A 24,103-nucleotide genomic window follows, 5' to 3' on the forward strand; every position below is an offset into this window, starting at 1 on the left:
GCCAGCCAATTTCCAGGCTGTGAATTGCAGGTGAGCGGCTCCTGCGGCCGCGGCTGCGCGCTCCTGCCAGCCCAGTTCGCAGGCACTGGTTCCACTGGTTTCACTGGGATGCCCAGCAGCATCGCCTGGCCCGGAGCCACCAGCGAGGCAGGACACTCGGGCTGGCACATTCAGCGTCACCCAGCCCCGGGAGGATGGAGGGACAGCGGCTGTTTGACATCCAGAGCAGCGTTTAGAGATGCAAACAGAGCCCGAGCATCCCCCGAGGGCTGCGCAGCGCTGTCAGGCCTGGGAAGAGATATTTAATTCCTGGCTGTTAATTCGTGGCTGCGCTGGGAGGGCAGAGCGGCTCCGGCAGATGCTGCGGCTGAACGGAGCCCTGAGTGCCCCAGATGTTTGCTGGGCTGGGAAGGGCAGGTTTGGGAGTGGGGAGGGCAGGGATGAGACCTGGGCTGTGCTGCCCCAGGCTCAGCCAACAGAGCTGAGCGTTTGGGGGGCGGGTGATGGAGGAGAACGATGCCAAGGAGCAGCAGCCAGGCAGCAGAGGAAGCCCAGCTGGTCCTGCCTGCAGCCCCCACCACGCTCAGGGCTTGAGGAGCCCCCAGAGCTCTCAGCCCTCCACTTCAAACACCTCACCTCACTCAAAGCAGGAGCTTTTCCTCTGTCCCCAGCCTACCCAGCATCCTGGAACCAGCTCCAAACCCGTCAAGCTGGAAGAAGTCCCCTTGCCCATCCAAAGCTCTCTCCTCCCCTAACATTGTTTTCGTTTCCCCCTCCCCCCCCTCCCGTTTTTTATTCTCAATAAAAACATAATTACAGGCTTTTAAAAAAAGCAAATTATAGTGACATACTTTAATTATCTCCAAGCAATGGAGGACTAAATTACACAGTCAGGGAATCGGAGGTTACCTAAAAATAAAAGCAAGAAGCTTCATTAAATGCTAATTGCAGCTTTCACCACTGAAGTGAGATTTCAACACAGACCACCATTGACTCACTGGGCCCTCCAAGAGAACATTGGGGCTGGGGAGAAACCCTCAGATACACAACTCGTGCCTCCATCGGTGTCTCCAGCCACAGGGATCGCTCCAAAGGCTCCACTGCTGCTGGACCTTCCCCTGCCACAGGGCTGGGTGCTGCCACCTCCCTCCAGGGCACCCAGTGTCCCCTCAGAGGCACTGCCCACCTTCCCAGCAGCACTGAGGGGCTCCTCACAGCTCCTCCAATGCTTTGGAGCAGAGAAACCAGCTCCAGTTTTAGTCAGAGCTGCTCCTGCAGCGTGGATGGGACCACGGCAGCCACCTCTGCTCTGACCCCCAGCCCCACCTTGCTCTGAGCACCACCTGGCTCTGCTGGGGTGAAAATGGGTCCTTGGGGCTCTCCTGGTGGGAGAGGAGCCGAATGGAGCCCTGCCCTCCTGTCCTGTCCTGCCCAAACTAAGCTCTGCTCCAGCCCTGCTCTCCCCATCCCAGATTTCCCCCGGATTTCCACCCCAAGGAGGAACAGGAGATCTCCAAGCCCAGAGGGGGCTGATTTTCTCCAAGACACAGGGAGGGAGGCACGAGGTGCCAGGCAGGCTGGAAAATTCACAGGGAAATTATCTTGTTTTTCCATTTCCCATCGAGTTGGCCTAATTATGCCACCGAAGTCTGTAATTTGCCTCTCACAGAAGAGAGTTAATGACTGGTTCCAGGCTGCTGCTGCTCCAGGCGGGGGCACAGCTCCCACTCCAGCCCCCAGCTGTGCCCTGGGACCCCAAAAATTCCTGCTTGTCCCTGGAGAAGGGAGCTCAGGAGAAGAGCTGGTGACTGGGAGCAGCAGCCAAGGACAACAGAAAGTTCCAGGAGGCAGGAGGATACGGGCAGGGCACGGAGGGAGCTGGCACCAGCCCAGGTTTTTTTTCCTCACCACTCCTCAAAGTCCCAGAAAAAGTGAAAAATCTGCAGGTCAAGCACTCGGGGAACTCAGGCAATTATCGTTGTTTAAATTCAACAGCCCTTCACAGAAATAAGAGGAAAATCAGACAAGTGCTTTGAAAGCTCTGAGGGAGGCGAGGAGGAGAAACGATGGCAACAATTTCCAGATACCTCATTTAAAAAATATATAAAAATACCCAAAATACCCAAAACTAGGAATCTGATATCCAGGAATCAGTATCCACTCTGCTCTTCTCCCCAGAAATATTAAGCCAAGCAGAAAAGCAGAGTCTGGATGCTCACAGGTCCCTGCTGCAGCATCCACAGCAGAGCCTGGCTGGGTCCCCATCCACCTCAATGGCTCACAGGCTGCTCCCTTTTAATTAGCTCCCATCATCAAAGAGGTGCTCAGGATTAAACAGCACATGGAGAAAACCAACCAGCTGTGTTGGGAGGTCACTGGGATGGGTTGGGAGGGACAGGGCCCCTCCAGCAGCTCAGGTTTGGGGTGACAAAAATGGGGCATTTCTGCAGGGCTTGGAACACCCTCACAGGCACGGTGAGGGGAGGCAGGTGGAGGCTGGGATTAAGTCAGAATCAGATTTTCCAGTCATTACCAGGCAGAATTCAGGGTGAGAGCTGCTCGTGACACCAGGAGAGCCAGAAGCTGCAGCAGAGCCTTCATCCCGGGATTCCTCAGAGCCCTCTGAACCAGGCAGGGCCTCACATCCCATCTGACAGTGATGGATGCGCTGGGAGCAGAGCAGTTTCTTCTCCTGAGAAGCTCTTTTGACACGTATGATCTTATCAAAGTTTGGAGCTTTTCATTACGCTGCTTTTCCTCTCCTTTTTTAACTCCTGCCTTCAAGCCAGGCTCCGTCCTCTGTGCATTTCCCTCTGGCACCAATTCCTGGCTGAAGCTCCTGTGGGGCTCAGGTGCCCCCCACACACCCCAGGGGGAGAGCAGAGCTGTGATTAACACACAAGCAGCTCTAGAAATGTGCAAAATACAGGAGTGACATCCCACAGGCTCAGAGAGGGGGGGAAAAAGCAGCACTTTGGGGTTGGGGGAACAGGCACAAAGGGGCAGGCAGCCATCCCAGCACCCCCTCCCAGCTCCAGCATTTATTGGGTTTTTTATGGGAACAAAGCTTGTCCAGGAGCTGGAGGTGCAGGAAGGAAATTGGGAAATCTTCTTGGGAAATCTCCTCCCCTCTGAACCATCCTCACAGCTCAGGAAAACAAGGAGGATTCAGCCCCTTTCCACCCCAAAGCTGCCCCAGTGCCCCGTGCCAGGGACCTGCCAAGCTCCCCCTCCCTGTCCCATCCTCTCTCCCACAATTTGCAGCTGCCTGGAATCTCCAGGGATGCCTGCAGAGGAAGGACAGCAAGCCCTGAGCTCTCCCAGAGGGTTTGGCCAGCCAAAACCTTCCCTGGCACCTCCTGAAACCAAGTCACCAAGAGACAGCAAACGCCGAGTGCAAAACCAGGGTCTTTTATTAGAAATCTCCTCGTATAAAAATCATCATGCTCTACACAGTCATCGAATAATTCATAAACATCCAGGCACTGAACTTTGTTTTTTTTGTGTGTTTTTGTTTTTTGACTGGTCAGTACGTAAAGCAGACATATTTCAATCCATATGGTCATCACATACATTAAGGAACCACCTATAGAAATCAGCACTTTGAACACAGTCTAGGTTTTATTTTATTTTATTTTGCTGTCTGTTTTTTTTTTTCTTTTAAATGTAAATTTTAAGTATTTTTATTTATTTTTCCTTTTTGCAACATATAGAATTTGGTAGGATATGGGGGAAGAGAGTGAAGAGGGACGGAGGAAGACAGGAACGGAAGAAAATGGAAGATTGAAAAAAAAAAAATAAAAAGAGAAAACAGAAGGTTCTGCACGACCACAAACAATCTCACAAATTCCAGAAAAGGGAAAATGTTGGGGCTCTTATTTTTTTTCCTCTTTTTTAATTTTTTTTTTTGCCAAAATACAGGAAAAAAACCAAAACCCAAAGACTTGCTGAAGTCCGTGCCCTCCTGCCCACGCTCCATCCCCCCTCCGTGGGAGCCATGCATCACCACCAAGGGTGCTGGAAGAGTTTCAGTGTTTCTTTATGGATTTTTTTTTGCTGCTGTTGATGGCATTTCCCCCCAGGATTCTGCCCTGGGGCGTGTCCCCTGGCTGCCACCTGCCTGTCCTGTGCTGCTGTCCCTGCCAGGAGCTGGGCTCCTGCTCGCTGCTCCTGGAGCTAAATGGCGTGGTTGCTGTAGCTGACGTAGGTCTGCTTGGTGGCCAGTGCTGGAAGGAGACACAGAGCTCACGTGGGTCATCAGCAGAGGCCACCTTCCCCTCCTGGCTCCTGTCCCACCCCCCCGACCCGGCCATCGTGCCAGGAGGTGCCAGCAGGGATGTGGCAGGGTTTGCTCAGGGATCTGGGCAGTGCTGGCACTTGGGGTCCTTCCCTGAGCCCCACAGCAGCTGTGGGTGCTCCTGAGGGACACTTCACTCCAGAGAGAGCCCCCAGGATGTGCCGTGAGCAGCGGGGATGTGGTCTCAGGCTTCCGTCCCCTCCCCTCAGCCACCTCCTACAGACAGACCCAGAGGTGCTGCACCTTCCCAAAGCTCAGCTTGTCCCAGCCAGCCCTGCCTGGCACAAATCACGGCGTCCCAGGGGGTTTTGGGGTCCCAGCTGTCCCACAGCCCTGGTTCCCACTCCACAGCAGCTGGGAGTGGAGCAGCAGGGCACAAATCAACCACCCTGGCTGTCCCCTCATGCAGAGGGGGCCACAGGGACACAACCCTGCTGCCACCTCCATCTTCCCCAGCCCTCAGACACACCAGGAGAGGAGGCAGCGATGGCTCCAAAGCCACCACACATCCCAGGGTGGCACTGGGGGGCACAGCAAAAGCCAGAGAGCAATGAAGCCCCCTGCTCCCTGCAGCACTGTGCCACAGCAGGACAACGCTCTGCTGATGTCCCCAAGAGGTCCCCAGCTACCACGGGGTCAGCAGGCACAGGGACACCCTCCAGCCAAGAGCACGGGCAGGTGCTGGCACAGATGGCACAGCCTGGGACACCCTGAGGAGCACAAAGGTGTCCCCAGAGGGAGGGGACACCAGCAGCTCGTGGCTGGCAGTGGAACCTTGCTGCAGGTCTCTGGCTGGTGTTCCCAGATAACAATTAGATAGAGCAGAAGGAATTGGAGCTGACAGAGCTATTTGTTAGCCGTGATGTTTTCGTAGCTGATCTGCCCGTATCAAAGCCCTGTGAATTATTTATTCTGTTGTTTATTTAAGGGTACGTGACCCTGCAGTGACAGAGTGAAAAATGTCCCCTCGGTGCTGCGCCGACGTCCCCTGCGCCTCCCGCCCCCAGCGCTGCTGCTGCCCTGCCCATTCCCTCCTGGGCACCACGGGAGCTGCCAGCCCCGCTCAGTGCCAGCTCCCCCAGCCCTTGGCGTCAGGGATGGGCAGATGGAGCTCAGCTCTCCCCTCTCCCGTTCATGACCCTGTGGGAGCCACCTCACCTTGTGTTTCCAGGTTCTCGCAGAGCTCCGACTTGGCCTCTCCGTTGGGGCGGAACCCTCCCTTCTGGGAGAACTTGTTGGACATGGTGGCCGCTGTCACCACGGCCTTGAGGCTCCTCTTGCGCTTGGGGACGTTCTGCTCCGGGTGGAAGAGGATGATGTACACCTTGGGCATGTAGAGCATGCCCAGGGACACCGAGGCACTCAGACTCACCGAGATGGTGAGCGTCGTGGTCTGGATGTACATCTGCAAGACACAAGGGCACCAGCTGAGAGCCACAGAGCCCCTGTGGGATCCAAAAGGGAAAGGAGGAAACGGGGAAACCAGGGAAAGTTGGGGTTAAATGAAAGGAGTGGGGAGGCAGTGCTGCAACGGTGGCAGTGCTGGCTGTTCAAGGTGAGCTTTGATGCTCCAGCAGCCTCAGGGCAGGAGCTGCAAGGCTGGTGCTGGGCACAGCAAGGACACCGGATCCCGGGGCACGCCCCACTGCCCTTCTCCCTTCAACAGGTAATTCCCATTCCCCAGCTGACTCCTGGGCTCTTGTCATGTAAGTCACATATTACACACCGACGCTGCCTTTTTGCAGTCAAAACTAATTTCACGCTCACTGTCCAGGACTAACAGTGACAGATGTTTTGCAAAATGAAAGCCCATTAATCTGACTGTAGAATAATCCATTTTCCTATGGAGAGCAGTTGGCAGGCTCCTCTCCAGCCGGGGCATCTGAAGCAGGTGGCAACTGGAAGCAGAAACCCCCCTCCCTCTGCCCATCCCACCTCTCAGGGAGGCCAGGAGGGCAGGTCCCTGCTCCGTGGGCATCCCTGCTCTGCCAGCATCTGGCTCCTTCCCCTCCAGCATCCCCTTCTCCACCAGGCAGTTCTGAGGCTCTGGTGAGGAGCAGGGAGGGGGCTCTGGGTCTCCAGATGCCTTTGCACACCCCTGTGTGCAGGTCACCCTCAAGAAGGAGCCTTAAAGCAGTTCCTGAACCTCACCTGATCCGATATCCAGGGATTGCCCTGCAGGTGTTTCACAGGTGGGATTTCATGACCTCTGAGGAGCCTGGAGGAGCCAGGGAAGCCTGGGGGCTGCAGCAGCAGCCAGAGCAGGGTCCCCATGTCCCCAGGGGCACACCTGAGGGTTTCTGAAGTGAAAAGGTGATGGAGAGCAGACGCGAGGCAGAGGCTCTGCACAGCTCCCAGGAGTGAGAGCTGGTGGGACACAGCTGCTCCAGGAGCCCCCCAGGACCCACAGGTCCCACCTGTGACCCTGCAAAGCCAACCAGCACCAGGCCCAGAGCCCAGAGCATTCCAACTCAGCCCCAGAGGGAAAATGCCACCAAGCTGGTTCTGAGTCAACTGAAAAACTTTGGTTTGTCCCCAGAATAAAACCTCCTGCTGTCACACGCGCCGGTTTGTTTGTTCCACCTTCTCTCTCTAGGCAGTTTTTGGAAATAAAAATGTCATTTCATCAAGCAAAGTCAAAACACATCTCTGTGCCAGAATATGTGCGCTTTTTTATTTCTTCCTTTTTTTGTTTTGATCCCCTCCAACTCTCCAGACTCTGCCATGGGTGTCCTGGACAGGCCAGGGATGAGGGAAACCCTGAGAGCCCAACTCCAGGCACCCCAAGCCCTGCCTGGGACCTTGGTGGGGCACAGCTCAGCTCAGCACCCTCATCTCCCTGGCTCCCTGCCTTCCCTTGCCAACCCAGCCATTTCCATATTTTGTGCCTCTGCAGAGAGCCCCCCCCTCCCTGTGCCTTGGGGTTTGGGGGCGTTTCAGTGAGGAAGGAGAGAGCAGCCAAGCCAAGCTGAGCTGAGCTGAGCCAAGCTGAGCTGAGCTGAGCTCAGACGTCTCCATGCATGCCCTCCCTCGCTCCTGGGCCAGTTCTCCCAGTGCTGCTGGGGACTCCCCAGTGCTGAGACCCCGCTGGCCCCAGCCCCAGCTCCCCACCCCACTCTCTGCCTCCTGCAGCACTTTTGGGGTCTCCCAGGGCCACTCTCTCCCCCAGGCTGTGTTTGCAGGAAGCGTTTCCTGCCCGCTCCAGCCCCCACAGCCCTGTCTCACCGCAGCAAACCCCTCACCAGCTCAGACAGGAATATTTTTAGCCTGGAGCCTCCACACAGCCATGCAGCTCTGCTCAGTTAACCTTTCGCCACTGCAAAAAATGACCATTTCTCACAGTTTCACTTCCCACTCTCTTAATTGGCTTCCAGCCCAGGGCCTCGCTTTGCCCCTCCGCTAACGACACTGGAGGTTCCTGCAGAGCCCTGGGAGGTGTGAGCTGTGCTCATTGAGCAAGTTCCAGCTCCTGCTGCCTGCCGGGCTGGATCAAAGAGCACAGGCAGCCCTGGCTCAGGGCAGTGATGCTGAGGGACAGCAGTAACCCAAAATGACCCCACAGCAGCCCCCAAACCTGTGCTGTGCTCAGCTCTGCTGAGCCTGGGTGAGCCCATCCTGCCCGAGGGAGCAGCCCAGGCTTGAGGCACAGCCCGGGCTGGTGCCTGTCCCACAGCAAATCTCTGCATTAACAGGAAGCTGTCTCCACTCTAAATCCACACCTGGCCCCACTCCAAGGGGTTTTGCACCGTGGTGGGTGCTGGGGAAGGGCAAACCTGCTCAGCACTCTGAACACCACGGGACAGTCCCTCTCACTCCTTCCCTTCTCTCTTTTCCCTAAAAGCAAAAGTGATAAACAGGGGAGCAGACAATGACTCCACTGTTCTGCTGCCACCTTATCAGTGCAGGAAACTGTCTCTTTCTTTAGATGCTCTGGTATTGCTATTCCTGTAATCCGCCGGGATCGGCGGGGATGAGAGGCTCTGCTCAGAAAAGGCTTGGGGGACTTGTTACAATAATGTGCCACCTCCATGCAAAGCTGTGGGCACGAGGTAAAGCAAATAAAAGTGAAAATGGGGATTGTAATCCAACTCCTCCACACCACGAGGAAGCTTTTGCTGCAGCCCTGCAGCCTCAGCTAAGGTCAGGGCAGAAATGCCAGGGGTTCACGGGTTTGGGTTTGCCCTGTGGCATCCTCAGGGCTTCAGCCATGAGAGAACAGCCCAGACAACACTCCTGGATTTCCTGTTCCCAAGGGTGCAGATGCTCCACAGAGCCCAAGAGACCCTCAGTCCCAGCAGTGGGGTGAAGGGGATGGGATCCCTCCCCACGGTGAGCTGGGGGTGCCCCTGGAGCATCCCCAGAGCACCACGGGGGTGATGCCAATGCCAGTGCCCCCAGCTGTCACCACAAGGACATGCTCAGAGCCACACCCTCCATGCAGGCTGGGCAACAGCTCCTTCTCCACCTTTTTCTCCCCAAGAGTGCAAACCAACAACTAAAGCACTGAGGGAGCCCCAGTCACCTGCTGCTCCCTCCAGCCCCATCTGAGCACACCCATCAAGCCTCAGCTATGGTCCAGGGACACTCAGGGTGCATTCCCACAGCCTGGGGACACTCAGAGCCCATTCCCACATCAGCAGAGCAGAACTCCAACCTGGAATCCCAAAGCCCCCGGAGGGTTGGCTCAGCAGGCTGGAGGCAGGGCCGGGCTGTGAGACAGAGCTCCGCGCGTCCGAGGGGAGTTGGGAACATCACTTTTTCCGCCTCTAATCAGCTTGTTAGCAGCCTAATAACAGAGCAGGCCTGTGCATTACAACCCCCAACGAGAGGCACAGCCTATTGTGGAGCTGCTGCCTGACAGGCAGCGTTCAGCAGCCCTAAATTATCCCGTGACAAGCTGCAGTGAAGAGGTGAGCAACCTTGCGCATAATCTACAATCATTATCATTTCCATCTTTATTACCCACAGTATGCCAAGCACATTAAGGAGGCTTTCAGGGAGCTTTTGTTTTGCAATAATTTCTTTAAAAACCTGCTTTCTTGTTAGTATCTCCCCTGCCATCTCATCAAAATGGAAATGCTGCAAAAGGCTCCATTTATTTCCTTTAATTCTCCTTCACACTTCCAGCCAGAGAAGGCCTTGTGGGACCTTCTGGTTGAGCCAAGGTCAGAGGTGGCTGGGCAGACTCAGCCTCCTCGAGGGATGGATGCTCTGAGAAGAGATGCTCCAGGACTCGGCAAAAGCTCCCTCAGCAAACCTTTGCAACAGGTGTGTCCTAAAGCCACGGTGTCAGCAGCATGGGGATCTGGGTGCTGGGACACCCCAGGGATTTCCAGGGAACAGCAGCTCCAAGGTTTGTTCATCAGAGCAGCGCTGGGCTGGCAGGCGGGAGCTGTTTGCGTTCGACAGAAACGCGATGATTCCTGTTTTGGCTGGCAGGCAAAGGGATTTGGGTCTCATTCATGAGATTTTGATTCTTTGTTCTTAATCCCTCGCACTTGAGCACGGAGCCTCATCCAGGCTGGCCTCAGTCCCATGGGAACTCAGCACTGGGAACAGGGGCCAGCTGGGCAGCACTGGGTCCCTTTCCATGAAGAAACTGTGCCCATGACACCCAAGACGTGCCCTGGGGGCTCATCCTCCCCCAGCCCACACAGCAGCAGCCTGTGCTGCCCACTGCCCCCACCCACAAGAAAACTTCCCACCCTAATTCCCAAGCTGACCACGCTGCAGGGAAGTTCTCCTCTTGCTCAAGACACCACAGCCTCTCCCAGCCCTGCACACCGGACACCAGCCAGGCCTCTCCCCTCCCCCCTTACCTTTTCCGCCGACTGCGACGTCCCAAAAAATATCGGGATGAAGGCTAACCACACAATGCAAGTCGTGTACATGGTGAATCCGATGGGCTTGGCTTCGTTAAAGGTCTCCGGGACCCCGCGGGTCTTAATGGCGTACACAGTGCAGGTGACCATGAGGAGCATGCTGTACCCGAGCAAACAGATGAGGGACAGGTCCGAAATGTCACATTTGAGGATGCCCCGGGCAAAGTGGGGGTTTGTAGTCCGCTGGTCCTCGTAGTCAATGACAGAGTGGGACGGGTCCACGATGAACCAGATGCAGACGCCGACGAGCTGCAGGGAGATGAGGCTGAAGGTGATGACCAGCTGCGAGGCGGGGCTGATGAAGCGCGGGGCGCTCACCGACTTCTTGCCCTGCTCGAAGATGCGGTAGATGCGGTTGGTCTTGGTGAGCAGCGCGGCGTAGCTGATGCTCATGCCCAGCCCCAGGAAGATGCGCCGCAGGGAGCAGGTGCTGAGGTCGGGCTCGGCGATCATCAGGAAGGTGGTGGCGTAGCAGAGGAAGATGCCCGTGAGCAGGACGTAGCTGAGCTCCCGCCCCGACGCCTTGACGATGGGCGTGTCGTTGTAGCGCACGAAGGTGATCACCACGAACAGGGTGGCGATGATGCCCACGATGGCGATGAACACGGGCACCACGGCCCAGGGCGAGCTCCACTCCAGCTTGATGATGGGGATGGGCGTGCAGCTGGTGTGGTTCTCGTTGGGCCGCTCGTTGAAGTGGCAGCGCTTGCAGTGGAACTCGTCCAGCTGGTACTGGTAGCCGTCGCAGCGCTCGCAGTGCCAGCAGCACGGGATGCCCTTCACCAGCTTCTTCCTCTCTCCTGGCTTGCAGGGCAGGCTGCAGATGGAGCTGGGCTGCTGGCTCCCGCCCCCCGGCCACAGCATGTTCTCCACCTGTGGGGTAGATGGCACCAGCCATGCTGAGGGCACAGTGGGCACCTGCTGGGCACACCTGGGCACAGGGGATGCCCTGACCTGCTTGGATCTGGACCATCAGCACATCCCACAAAGGGTCTCAGCCCAACTTGGCATGGGGCCAGGGAGGTGGGAAAGCTGTCCACTGGCCTTTTGGGAATATCCAGCAACAGGAACCTAAAATGAAGCCCCTATTTCCCTGAGGAAACCCCATCTGTTCTTGTCTGGCTCCTGTCTCCTGTCCTCCATACCCAGAGTCCCTAGGGTATGGTCACAAGTGCTGAAGCACAGGTGTGTACCTGGGGGACACCCTCCCCTCTGCCCCCGCCACCTCTGGCTGCCTGGCTTTGCTCCCAGGGGCTCCCAGACTCTACGTGGTGAGAAGAGAAACCTGCAGGACCTTCCCCTTGGGCCACACCCTTACCTTGAGGTGCAGGTGGTCTGTCCACTGCCCGATGACTTTGTACTCAGGGGTGGAGTTCCTGATCTGGTACTGGTAGATGTCGTAACGCCCCGGAGCATCTCCGTTCTCATTGAATGTCACAGGAGTCCCAGCAATGCCTGTGGGAAAGGGGGGCTCAGCACCCACTGCACCCCCAGAACCCCCACCCTGCCCCCTGGGGTCCAAGGGGGCTCTGGATTGATGCTCCCCCCTCGCTGCTTCTTCTAAGAAAGGGGGAAAGCAATTTTAAAAGTGAAATCAAGTGAATTCTGGAGATAAACACTAATGAAAGGAAGGAAGAGAAGAATCAAGCAAGAGGGGAAAATAAATAAAAGAGACACTGTGGAGGAGATCAGAGGGTGGAGATAAATAGAAATAATAAGGGGACCAGACAGAAAATGTTTATTAAGGAGAAAGGGCAGAGGAAAAGATGCGCTTCCAGAGGAGATCTGAGACAGACAAGGGCAGAGCAGCAGGAGGCAGTGGGACCTCTGCCAGCTGGGAGGGAGGAGCTGGCAGGGGGAGAGGCTGGGCAGGGCAGCAGGTGAGGGCAGGGTGAGGGCAGGGTGAGGGCAGGGTGAGGGCAGGATTGCTGCCGGATTTTCACTCCAAAAGCTCTCAGGAGATGTGGAAGCTCAGACCTCCACGCCTGCTGATCTGCTGCCCTCCCTCCACGCTGCACTCTCAGTGCAGCAGCTGCCAAATGGTGCCACAAATAAACTGTGGGGGCTGCTGTGTCACCCACACTGGGGACAACAGAGCAGCAGGGGACGAGCAGACACCCCAGGCCCCGGGGCTGCTCCTGCCACCGCCCCAGGGCACAGCAGACCTGAGAAGTTGACGTTGCGGATGTACTTGAGCAGCTCCCCGCCGTCCACCGGGTCCATGCGGGGGCACAGCCCCACCTTGCCAGGGCACAGGTTCTTGTGCATGTTGTGCAGGGCGTGTCCCATGGCGTAGACGGCGTCGATGACAAACTGCACCTTCCCCTCCTGCTCGTACGAGGAGTCCTGGCCGATCCTCTCCCGGTCTGCGGGGACAGGGGAAGGGGGTTCCACCTCCTGTGCCCCAGCCATGCCCCCCAGGATGTGTCTGCTGCACCCAAAGCCTTGCAAACGAGCCCACCCTGGAGTGGAGCTGCTGGAATTCCAACCCCACTCCCAAACCTGCACACGCAGCCAAGGAACATTCCCTGGGGAATACCCAGCCAATCTCCCCATCACAGGGTTCTGAAAATGTGGGTGCTGCACCCTGCTGTGCTCCCAAGAGCCCTGGGGATGTCACGTCCCTGTGCCATGGGACATCCCTGAACTCCCAGGTCCCCAGCAGGATGCAGGCTGGGCTGTGACCGACATCCCACCCTCACCACTGCATGTTTCATCCCTCCTTCATCTCCCAGGAGTTTCCACCAGCTCAGGCTTCAGCAGTGGTGTCAAGGACCGCCCAGGAAGCATCCATCACTGCCTGCCTGTCCCCATCTCACTCCCAAAGCCTCCTGTCACCCCACTCCCCTCGTCACCCCCTGCCACCCCCCTGCCTTGCTGACCCCACAGCCTCCCCAGCTGGCAGGATCCCACAAGGATCTGGCAATTACCAATGACAGCTGCCTTCCCCCGTCATAACCGCCCTTAATGGGACCACAAACATGTTAATCACTTAGCAGAAGACACCGATTAACGCAGCACGCTGTTAATTACAGCTAAGAGAGCGTCTCCCAGGGGGCACTCGCTATGGAGAGCCTTGGCCTCTGCCCCTCCATCCCTGCCCTGAGGCATGGCCGGGCATCCTGCCAGGCCTCCAGTGGGAAGGAGGGTTTGTCAGGGAGCCGAGGGCATCACCTCCCTCCTCTGGAGAGGCAGCACATCCTAGAAAGCCACGCCAGGGTGCCCAAAATTAACTCCAGCTCCACCACACAGGGATGTGCCCTGATGGGAGGTGGGATTCACAGGGACTGCAGGGGACCAAGCATCATGTGCTGACTTTCCTTCCCTGCTGTGGGGGAGTGGGATGAAGTTCCAGTGAGAGGGGACAGCCCTGTGAGCCGTGCTGGAGGTCCCTGGGCCGGGACCTGTGCCACTGACATGACACTAAAGCGAACTGATAACGAACTGACCGACAGGAAAAGATGATATCGGGGAGGTGAATTCATAGCCCATCCTTCAAAGTTATAAAAACACTTTTGGAATGTGGAGATTACTCATGCAAAGCCCGGCAGGTGATCCCTCCTTCCACATTATTGACAGGAGCCATTAATCTTCTCCCTCAACTTCAGGCCCTTCCCCATATTCATCTCCAAAGGCGCAGACAGGCCACTCTGTCTTGTCAAGATAATTACCCATTAAAAGAGGAGCTGTAATAGACTGTCCAGGGAGCTGAGCCCATGGGGATGTCACAGCCCTGCCACCATCCACAGCACTGTGCTGCCCAGGGCACACGCAGGACCCAGGGCTGGTCCCTTACAGCTCCTCAGCTTCCCTCAGTCACCTCAATCCCACACGCATCCCAAAATCCAACCACAGCAACAGCACAGGCTGTGGAGGCTGTGTTTTCATCCCTGTGCCAAGGCTGAGAAGTGCAGATAAGGAGCCATCCCTGGGGCTGTCCCTCTGTCTGTCAGCACCTTGCCCCCAGCCCCAGCTGCTCTCTTCCAGATGGGAATTAGGCTGGTGCACAGAGGGGCAATGTGGAGCAGACAGCAGAGGCTTGTTCCCAACCTGGAGACAATAAATCTCTGCCAAGCTCCAATAGATGAGGGCCACGGAAGGGAGGTGACTGGCTGATTACAATAGCAGGGTCGTGCATCGTTCTACAGGGCTGGTAATTAATTTTCAAGAGCGTGACGAGGCTCGGCGGCCCCCTCGGAGGAGGGACGCAGCTCTTCCCCAGCGGCGGATGAGAGGGATTAGAATCAATTCCCAGCACACCACTGGTCCTGCCTTTTGGCAGGACTTCATCAAAATCACTCCCAGCACACCTGTGGGGAGCTGGGGATGGAGAATCTCAAAATCTTGTGGGCGCTGGTGGCAGCACCCAGCACCCCTTGCCGTGTTTTTGGGCTGGGTGAGCCCATCCAGGATCAGGGATGGTCCCTCCACTTGGGAGGCTTATGGAAAACATCTGATGGGTGCTAGGGCTGGTCTCAGGGGTAACACAGGCAGCTGCCAGCAGGAATTCCATCAGCTCAGCCCCCACCTTCCTCCCAGCCCTCCCATCCAGGACAGGGAGCCAGGAGCTGTCTGGTTCAGAGCGGGATCCTTTGGTTTGGTTTTTGGGGTGGAATGAACTAGCCAAGCTGGCATTTCTTGGCCATGTTGGGCTCTACCCAAACCTGAGGAAAACAGCCCCAAACTGGGCATTTGCATCAGCCCTGCAAGGCAGGAGCTCATGGATCTGCAGGGGCAGGTGATTTGCTTCACCAGGCGTTAGCTCCCTGCTCTATCTGCCAAGCAATCACTCGGGAGATGGTTTATTTGCTGACAAATTCCGATGATTTACAGACAGCTCCTAGGACATTTGCCACATCGTAGTTTCAGCTGCTTCCACTGACACCCTGGCCCTGAAATATCACCTGTTTAAAAGCTACATCACGGTGGAGATGAGGAGATCAGCACTCACAGGGCCTGCTCATGCATCTCCTGGGGCCGAGGGTTCCGTGATGCTCTGGAGAAGGATGAGGAGCTCTTGGCTACCCAAGGCCATGGCCACAAGCCAATTTCCTGGGGTGCCCTTGCTGCTTGCTCAGCTCCCACCCACCCAGATCATCAGCTGAACCCTTGGGGAATGCCTGCAAGGACAGGGATGTGGAAGCACCATCCTGCTCATCCTCAGTGGTGAAAGCAGGGGGAAAGCAAAACCTTCACCATCCAACTTCAGAGGCACAGCCAGGTCCCTCTGTCACACGATAGCTTCCAAGACATCCTCCCAAGGGGACAAAGGGACGCGCCAATGTCCCCAAGTCCTGCCACGTCGCAGCCCGCGAGCCACGGCGCCGTCATCTGTCTTCAGCCGGTGCCAGGCAGGCAGTAAATCTCTCCCATCTCTCAGTAAACATGTCACCTCCCCGAGCCTCCAACCATCACCTGACAGCAGCGCTGTCAGCAAGACAGATCCCCGACTGCCTTGTTTACTGCACTCGTCCCCAAAGCCTCTTTTGGCTGGAAATGACTCAAAACGCACACTGGGGATTGAGGAAGCAGTTGGGAACCTGGAATGGGGTCAGAAAACTCCATGCTCACAAGCAGAACCACACCCCCCGTGAGCCCCCAGCCTCCCCCAGCAGCCCCCCAGCTCTCACTGGTGCATTTCTTGATGCTGCTGCCCTTCCTCAGCGCGTGCCGGCTCAGCTTGCAGTGGAAATTCTCCTCCCAGAACTCGGCAAACCAGATGTTCCTGCGGTTGTTGTCCAGGGTCCTGCTGGAGAAGTAGCGGTCGAAACCTGCCCGGGGAGAAAGTGGATGGAGGGGATAAATCCCAGAGATGACAGAGAGATGCATCACACACTCCCAAATTCCCCAGGCAGAGGGGAAGGGAGCTGTTATGAGCGATGGGGACACATCAGAGTGTGGTGGGACTGTGTCCAAAGTGTCACTTGTGCTGAGATGCAAGTGGAAAATCCACTCAGGGATGATCCCCTGCAAAGCAGAGACTTTCTGGGACATTGAGAGCAACAGGAAAAGCTTCTCTAGGTACGCTGGTGATAAGGGGAGAGTATGGAAACCATGGCACGGGGAAAATAAGGAGGTGATTGGTGGGCAAATCAGGAGGTCTTGAAAGTCCACAGTGGTTTCACAGCCGAAACCTGCAGTTAAATAGAGCAATCTCACCTCTGACTGAGACCCTCTTGGGCAGGATGGTGACAGAGCCCTCAGCCACCTCCTCCAGGTGCAGGACAGGGGCAATTTTGGAGCCCCAGCTGTCTGAGCCCATCCAGATGAAGTGCCCTGTCTGGTTCGCCCTCTTGGCCGCCTCCAGCACCCTTCTGTGGAAAGAAGCAGCAGAGGCTGAGCCACCAACTCCTTGTCTGGCCCCAGGGCAGTGGGGACACTGGCAGAGTGCTGGTGGCATCTCCTGCTCCAGGCACAACCTGGTGTACATGGACACACAAAATCCAGCGGTGCCGCTCAGCTCCCACACCCTCTGTCCTCCCAGCCCGGGCACACAGGCTGCTTCTCTCACTTCATTTGCATATTTGCTGACTGGTAATTGAATTTCCCCTTAATTACCCAACATTAAGAAAGAAAAAAAAAGAAAAAGAATCAGGTTATGCTGCAGCAGGCAGGGGAAGCAGCAGCGTGGAGAGCACGTGCCCCCAGCATGGCCAGCCCCAGGAGAGGAGCAGCCAGTGCTGCCAGCGCCCAGCACGGAGTTAAACTGGGCTCTGCTGGGCTCAGCTGGGCTCTGCTGGGCCCAGCTGGGCAGCTGAGCAGCAGCTGGGAGCAGAGATGCCATCGGTCCTGCTGAGCATCCCTCCTGGTGCCAGACACTCCTCCAGTGCCAGCCAGGCCAGGAACTCAGTGGGAGGAGGAGAACAGAGCTGTTCCTGGATCTGACCCTGTGGGCTCTGTCTCCTGGGGCTCACTGTCCCCTCGGGGGCTCCTGTGGGTCCCCAGCCACATGGGAGCAGGGCCCAGGGCAGCTCCATCTCCCTGTGCAGAGCCAAGGCAGGTTGTGACTCAGCCCCCACGTCGGAGCTGATCATTTCAAGTCCAGATGGTGTTTGAAACGTGTAATAAGGGAAAAAAACCCATAGAAATCCAGCAGAGTGCAGAGAGGGGAAGAGGCAGGCGTGCAGTGGGAGTTGTGCAGGCTGCTCTGAGCTCACCCCAGACTGCCCTGGGATCTGAGCACATCCATCCCCAGGACAGTCACAGCCCATGTCCAACTCTGTGACAGCAGCATCTCCAGCTGCCCGTGCTCCCTGAGCAGGGCAGGATCTCCCCAGGGCAAATCCAGGAAATTCTCATGGCCAGGCAAGAATTCTAGCTACAACTTTCCCAGTCTGTCCTTCCCATCTTCCAGGCTCCACAACGCAGGGTCAGGATCATGGAGAACCCCACTCCTGGGCTAAAGGAGGCTGCAGAACCCCCTGCCCAGAGCTGCAATCCCATTTGGATGTTTCCAGAGCCCTGATAACAGGACCTGCCATTTATCCTGCAAGGTAAATGCCTTTTCCCTCTCACCCCCACCCCATGTCAGCTCCGCAGACATTTCTATTAAGGAAGGAAAAGAGAAACTGGGAGAGTTTGCACATCTGATGTAAACTGATTTAAACTTGCAGTTTACCCACATTTACATAATGTTTGCTGATTAATAAATTAGACACTTAGGAAATCAGGGGTAGCTCCATGTGAATCATTCTGCTCCATAAACAACAGAGCTGCAGCCGCCGCTTCGCCTGCAGAGCAGCTCATCACCCTCGAGTGCGGCCACGTCCCCGGCCCTGCTGGGCACAGAGTGCTGGGGAGGTCCCCAAAAGTCCCTGAAAGGTCCCCAGATCTGTTCCTGTGCCATGCTGGGGCTGGGGCTGCTCTGCAAAGCAGAACCAGTGCCTGGGTCCTGCCCTGGCCAGCTGGGAGCAGCAGCTCATGAAATCCAGGGCTGCCAAAACCGATGGGAAGTGGGATTTCCCTCTGCTGGCTCTGTGTGGCTGTGGTTGGACGGCAGCCACGTGCCAGGTGGCAGCTCTGAGTGGGTCCCCAGTGCAGACACTGCCTGCCACACCACACGGTGCATGCTGTCCCCACTGCAGACACATCCCAGTGCAGCCCTGCCCAGATCCCCCCTCCACACCTGATATCGTCCTCGTTGGCGAAGATGATGACGGCGCGGGCGTGGGAGGTCTCCAGGAGCCGGCGGATGATCTTGTCAAACTCCCCCGGCTTGGGCTCCCTCGGGATCTTCACGGACTGGGCCACGCAGACCCCGCCTGTGGCAGACAGAGCCCTGGCACTGAGACACCCCACGAGTCCCTGTCCCCTGGGGATGGCCCCTCTCGTACGGCTCCTCAGCCCAACAGGCCAAGCTGGGTCTCTCCAGCACTGCCACTGAGGGGCTGAGCACTTCACCACCTCCTTAGCCCAGACCTCCTGGCCACCACCCAACCCCCTGGGACATCACCCTCCCCTGACCCCTCCTCTCCCAGGTCACTGCCTTCACCCCTCCTCTTCCTCCAGCTCAGCCCTTCTGCGCCATATTCCTTCCCACTCTGTATCTCCACAGCTTCTCTCTGCCTCCCACCCACTCCTCTGGTACCTGTCACCTTCAGCCACCACCATATCACACTCTGAATGTCCCCAGGACACACACACAGTCCATCCCAGCTCAGTGAGGATTTTCCAGCCAGTTCCAAGCAGGAGCCTCTCCCCAGGCCAAGATTTGCAAAGGGTTCTGCACACAGAATGGTCAAACTCTGGCAGAACCACCCCATGGGAAGAGCAGACAAGCCCTTCACCACCGAGCAGCCAGGCCCTGCAGAAGGGTTTGTTCCCATCCCTATGGCCCTGGCCAAGTTCCAGACCAGCTTTCCAAGGAGCCATTGCAAAAGCAGGTAATTAAAATTAAAAGAGACAGTTGGAAGAGCCCCCACACTTCACTGCTGGGCTCCCAACCTCCAGCTCCAAAAAGCCAGAGCCCTCCTGCTCCTGCATTTCTGCAGATGCCAATAAAGAGAGAGATGGGAGAGAATTAAACATTGCGGGACCTTCTGGATGTAATTGATGGTCTCAATTTGCATAGTAAATGACAGGGCTGATGCCTCCTGCCACTAACAGATCACAGCTTAAGCAAAGGTCAGCACAATTACCACCCGGGGCTGGGAGAGACTCCCAGAGCACAGCCCTGGGGAGAAGCAGGACAGGACAGGGTGGGGACAGGCTCCAGGACACTTCACTCCCTACAGGGGCTGCAGGAAAACTGGGAAAATTTGGCCCCTTGCAGCCAAAATCCAAGAGAAGGGCGATGTCCAAGGTGCTGAGGAGGCAGGGAGAGCTGCAGGGATGGGGCACAGCATCCCCAACTGAAATCACTGGCCGGGGCTTTCCAGGGGTTTTTTGGGGGTTTGTTTTCCTGTGGTAAGAAATTGGGCCAATTTGCTGCTTGTTTCCCATATGGGGAGCCAGATGGATGGAGAGGAGGGAGTTGGATAAACAGACAGATCAGCCAGGCGAGGCGGGCAGCAGCCGGCAGCGCCAGCAGGACAGGAATGTCCCAGCCTGGGGACACTCACCCTGGCCACCACAGAGCCCCAAGCCAGGCCAGGGTGTCACAGCACACTGCCAGGGGCCACCATGCAGCTTAATTACAGTTTCCATGGCAATCGGTGGAGAAAATCCAACAAAAGCAGCAATTTGCAAACACTGAGAACCTTCCAAAAGCCCTGGCACAGCCAGGCAGGAGCGTGCACACACGAGTGGCAGCTGGGGGCTGGCACAGGCACACACCTGAGTGCCACCAGGCATTTGTGCTAGGGAGCATCTCCCTGCACACGTGGCAGAGGAGATGGAACCATAAATAAACAAGAGGTTAAATCGATGGCAGTTCCGAAATGACCGTGATGTTACTCGGCTGCTTCGTTAAATCAAACTAACGAGGAGCACAGCTCCTCCAGGTGACAGCCTGCAGGGCCAGGGAGCCCCTGCTTCCCACAGCAGATGCTGACAATGTTTTTATCTCCTTAATTAATGAAAATGTAATCACCAACAGCAAGAAGTCCAGGGTGTCAGGGGGGCAGTGGCTGTGTGGTTTGGGAAGGGGATTTGCCAAGTGATGCTCCCACTGTCTTTGCACAAAAATCCATTTGGTCAAAACACTCCTCTGAAGCCAGAAATCAAAGTGAGGGGTGGCAGCAATGGCAAGGAGGTGACCACTCTCCCGACTCCAGCAGGATGGCACAGCACTGCTCCCTGACTTGGGACAAGGTGTGACTCTGGGAGAAGGCAGCAGGTGAGGCCTGGGGACCCCTCTCTTTCTCCCCCAGCTTGGGAAAGGACCAAGGAGGAGCAGGAACATCGGGGATGAGGGGAACATCCCGCAGGCAGCTGCTGGAGGCAGTTTGGGGCCAGGCAGTCGGAGGATGCTCAGATGAGATCCTGCGAGTTTCGTCACTGGTGCCACACGGCAAAAAACAGCCTGGAAAACCCAGCCTGAGGTCACTTCCAACCTCCCCTTCCCACGCTGCCAGTGCCATCCTCAATCCCTCCGGTCCCAGTGGGATCTCGCCTCCCCCGGCACTGCCAGTGCCACAGGAACTCTGTTGTCAAACACGGGTCAGGGTTTAATCTCCACCATTACTGCTCGGTGGGAGTGCAGCCACTCCAGCTTCCCCTCTTGATTGCCGGTGCTTAATTAGCTCCTGGCTCAGGGGGTTCTGCCAGCAGAGCCGGCCAAGCTTGCAGCAAGCAGGGACCTGGCTAAGGGGGTAAAGCAGGGACCAGCTCAGCCGTGCAGGAACAGCAGTGGGGATGTTCCCCCCACCCAGGGCAGTCCTGGGCACCCCGGGGAGGGATCAGCCCAGCAGCAATGGCATTCCCACTCCCAGCTCCCCTCCTAACTCCAGCCCTCCCATGAGATTCCAGATTCACTGCCAGCATTGCACTGCTCCCCTGCCCCAGGACTCATTGTTTGTGCCACTTCAAAGCCTCCAGGAAGCAAATGATCACAGAAGAAGCCATCAGGGCCCTCTACTGCACGTGGTGAGACTGAAACGCTGAGCTCAAACCTCCTGCCCCGAGATTTGGGAGTGGCTTTTTTGGGGGCGACCTCCTGGTGCAGCCACCGCGAGTAATGAGCCCGGCTGGAACCAGAGAGAGACAGCCAGGGATGTCACATGGGGATGAGCAAATGCATCACAAATCTACATCAGGCTCTTCACTAAAAATATGGAAAACTTAGTGAAGGATGAAACAACAGAGCGGGGGAAACGGCAGCAAAATTGATCCAGGTACATGACTAAGGAGTTGGGCTGGGAATATTCCCCTCTTCCCAGACCCAAGGTGTGGCACAGACCAGCTCCATTACACAGACATCCATCCCAGCCCTCATCTCCAAGGGCTTGGAGACAGCAGAGACCTCAACAGCGCAGAGCCAGAGGGGCGGCTCTGGGCGGGTCTGTCCAACCACCAAAGTGATGCCACAGGTCAGGGGCATGGGGAAATGCTGGACAGAGGGGATGGAGCTGAGGACACCAGGGACACCCCAATGCTGGCCCTGCCATCCAGCTGACAGCCACTGCCAGTGCAGGATGCTCTGGGAGTGGATGCATATTGGGAGCAGAATGCACTCAAAACACTTTAAAATGGCTGAAGGAAACGCATCCCTTGCAGACTGAAGATCTCTGCAATGCTAAAACCCAAAAAACAGCGCTCTAGTGAATGAGGGCTCTCCAGCCACCAGTGCAGCCACCAGCAACCACCAGGGGCCAACAGCATCATCACCAGAGCGACCTCAAACATAGATAAAGACAAAAAGATAAATGAATAAAGATGTAGCAGCCACCCGGGTCAGTCTGCTGTGGTAGCCCAGGGCCAGCCCAAGCTGCAAGAATAACCCATCTCCAGGGCGAGTTTCCTCCCTGCATCGCTGTCGGAGGTCGCTTTGTGCCTCAAGCAGAACCGTTTTCCACTGCGCTGCGAAGCTTCAACGTGAGGCTCTGCTAAAAATTGAAACTGAAGGTCAAGTTGATAATGCATCAGAAAGCAAACAGCTTGAGTGCGAGCTGCTAACGACAGCAATGAGCATTATTGCCTGATGGAAATAAAACCCGACTCTGAAGGCTCGGGCTTGGCATGAGAAATGAAGCAGAGGAGAGCGGGAGCTGCTCACCCTGAGCCGGGTGGGTGAGGAAGCCCCGGGGGCTGGGAATGGGGCTGGGGTTGTTCCCCTGGCATAAACACCCCCACAGGGAATCTCCAGCACTTGACAGAGCCTGGCACAGGCCAGATCCTCACTCAGCTGGCAGCCCTGTCCGTCCCTCTGACAGGCTGCAGGCCCCTGGAAGCAGTGACAAATCCCAGGGTCCTTTAAGCTGCTGGAGAAATGGAACTGAGAGCCAGGAATATCCCAGAGATCCTTCACCCCTTCCCAATGGATCTGTGCTTGTGTAAAGGTGTCTGGTGCCAGCAGAGCCCTTTGCACAGGGGAAGACAGAGAGGTGAAGTGGGCAGAGTCTGGCTCTCCCTCCAGCCTGGCATTGCTACCACAGATGGCACGGCTGGGGAGGGTTAAACACATAAAATAAAGGGGAAAAAAAAGAAAAAGCACATTTTTGGTCCAGCCTCACCATTATTCGTGGCTGTGGCTCTACTTCCATGGGCAAAGCAGTCACACTCACTCCTAAGGGAGATGCTCCAAGGAGCAGCTCAGAGCCCACCCAGGACCCCACAGACAGCTCCCACAAATCTCCACATTCCTGCAGCGTGTCAGGGCTGCAGCATCACCGCTGGCACCACACGGGCTGCCCTCCCACTGCAGGCACCGTGGAAATCTGCTTTTTGATAACTAAATTATCACTAATGCACATAATCGCCAGGTTATGTGGATAGCCAAATTACAGGACTGCAGCAGCCCCGGATTAACACGTGGCTGCTCTGGCTCCTGTGCACTCCTTTACTCTGCAATTACACTGTCAGATCGTTAACATCTGGTTAGAGGAGCTCGTGGTAACCACAGGTATCTCAAAGGAGAAGAGCTCACGCCGCAGCAGGACCACCAGTCACAACCACCACGCCTTACTGGTGCTTAGTGGAGGAGGAGCGTGGGTTTGAATCGTGCCTGTGCAGACCCTCGGCTGTCCCCCAGATCCCCCGGGGGGCTGCACCCATGGATGGGGGCAGCAGAGCATCCCCAGCCCCTCCCCAAACCTGCCAGGCACTGTCACACGCACCCAGCACAGCCCCTGTGCACCTGCAGCTCCGCACATCCCCTGCAGCCACCGCTGCGGAGCATCCCCACATGCTGCTCCTCGAGAAGCCACAGCCCCGTGAAAAATATTCCACTTTTCAAGTGAGAATCCTGAAGAGCAGCTCCCAGGCTGGATCCCCAGATGGGCTCCTCTGCATACCAAAAGCACAGCCGGCTCCGGAGCCGGGGCACACGCACGAGAGACGGAATTAACGCTGCTCCTATTTATAGGGCTTTGATTAGGAGCTCGTCACCTCCAAGTTTTTATTCCCTTTATCCATTTATAAGGCCATAACGAAGTTTGACTGGCTCCAGATAGGCCGGTGTCCCACCGACTTTGCCAGAACCTAATGTGCCATTCAGACACACTTAAGCCTGTAATAAGCAGCAGCCTGCGCCCTGCAGGGGTTTAACTGTCTCAAAAAACACCCTTTAGCTCCCGTCCCACCCCGTGCTGGGGGGCTGAGGTGGGTGATGCCAGAGCTAGGAGGGACCCCAGTGCTGTGCCAGCCCCTCCGTGGGGTCCCAGGGCAGCTCCGGGTTTGTGGTAGCAGCACCCACAGCAGCCATTCCCAGGGCTCCTCACCCATGCTGGTGTTGGTGCTCAGGTCCCCACAAGCTCCTGTGCTGCTCCCAAGGTTGCTAATCCCCCCTAAGCATCCCAGAGCTCCTGTCAGCAAAACGCTTTCTGCC

At 56.7% G+C, this 24,103-nt stretch overlaps 1 protein-coding gene across 2 annotated transcripts in view; it reads right to left on the reverse strand.

The window, feature by feature from the left end:
• Positions 1 to 3,390: 3,390 nt before the first annotated feature.
• Positions 3,391 to 24,103, reverse strand: part of GRM4 (glutamate metabotropic receptor 4) — a 34,200-nt gene continuing 13,487 nt past the window's right edge. Inside the window, exons 4-11 of one of the 2 annotated variants that reach the window (XM_050985273.1) lie at positions 18,305 to 18,440; positions 16,339 to 16,493; positions 15,810 to 15,950; positions 12,345 to 12,545; positions 11,498 to 11,634; positions 10,117 to 11,052; positions 5,456 to 5,702; positions 3,391 to 4,226 (exon numbers count right to left, since the gene is read on the reverse strand). In XM_050985273.1, the coding sequence (XP_050841230.1) occupies positions 4,177 to 4,226; positions 5,456 to 5,702; positions 10,117 to 11,052; positions 11,498 to 11,634; positions 12,345 to 12,545; positions 15,810 to 15,950; positions 16,339 to 16,493; positions 18,305 to 18,440 (2,003 nt within the window). In that variant the 3' untranslated portion in view covers positions 3,391 to 4,176. Of the gene's footprint in view, positions 4,227 to 5,455; positions 5,703 to 8,785; positions 9,730 to 10,116; positions 11,053 to 11,497; positions 11,635 to 12,344; positions 12,546 to 15,809; positions 15,951 to 16,338; positions 16,494 to 18,304; positions 18,441 to 24,103 lie in introns of those variants that run through there. The other variant, XM_050985274.1, reaches the window with a different exon arrangement.

This window comes from Serinus canaria, chromosome 26 (genome assembly GCF_022539315.1).
Source record: "Serinus canaria isolate serCan28SL12 chromosome 26, serCan2020, whole genome shotgun sequence".
In the NCBI taxonomy this organism is placed as follows: domain Eukaryota; kingdom Metazoa; phylum Chordata; class Aves; order Passeriformes; family Fringillidae; genus Serinus; species Serinus canaria.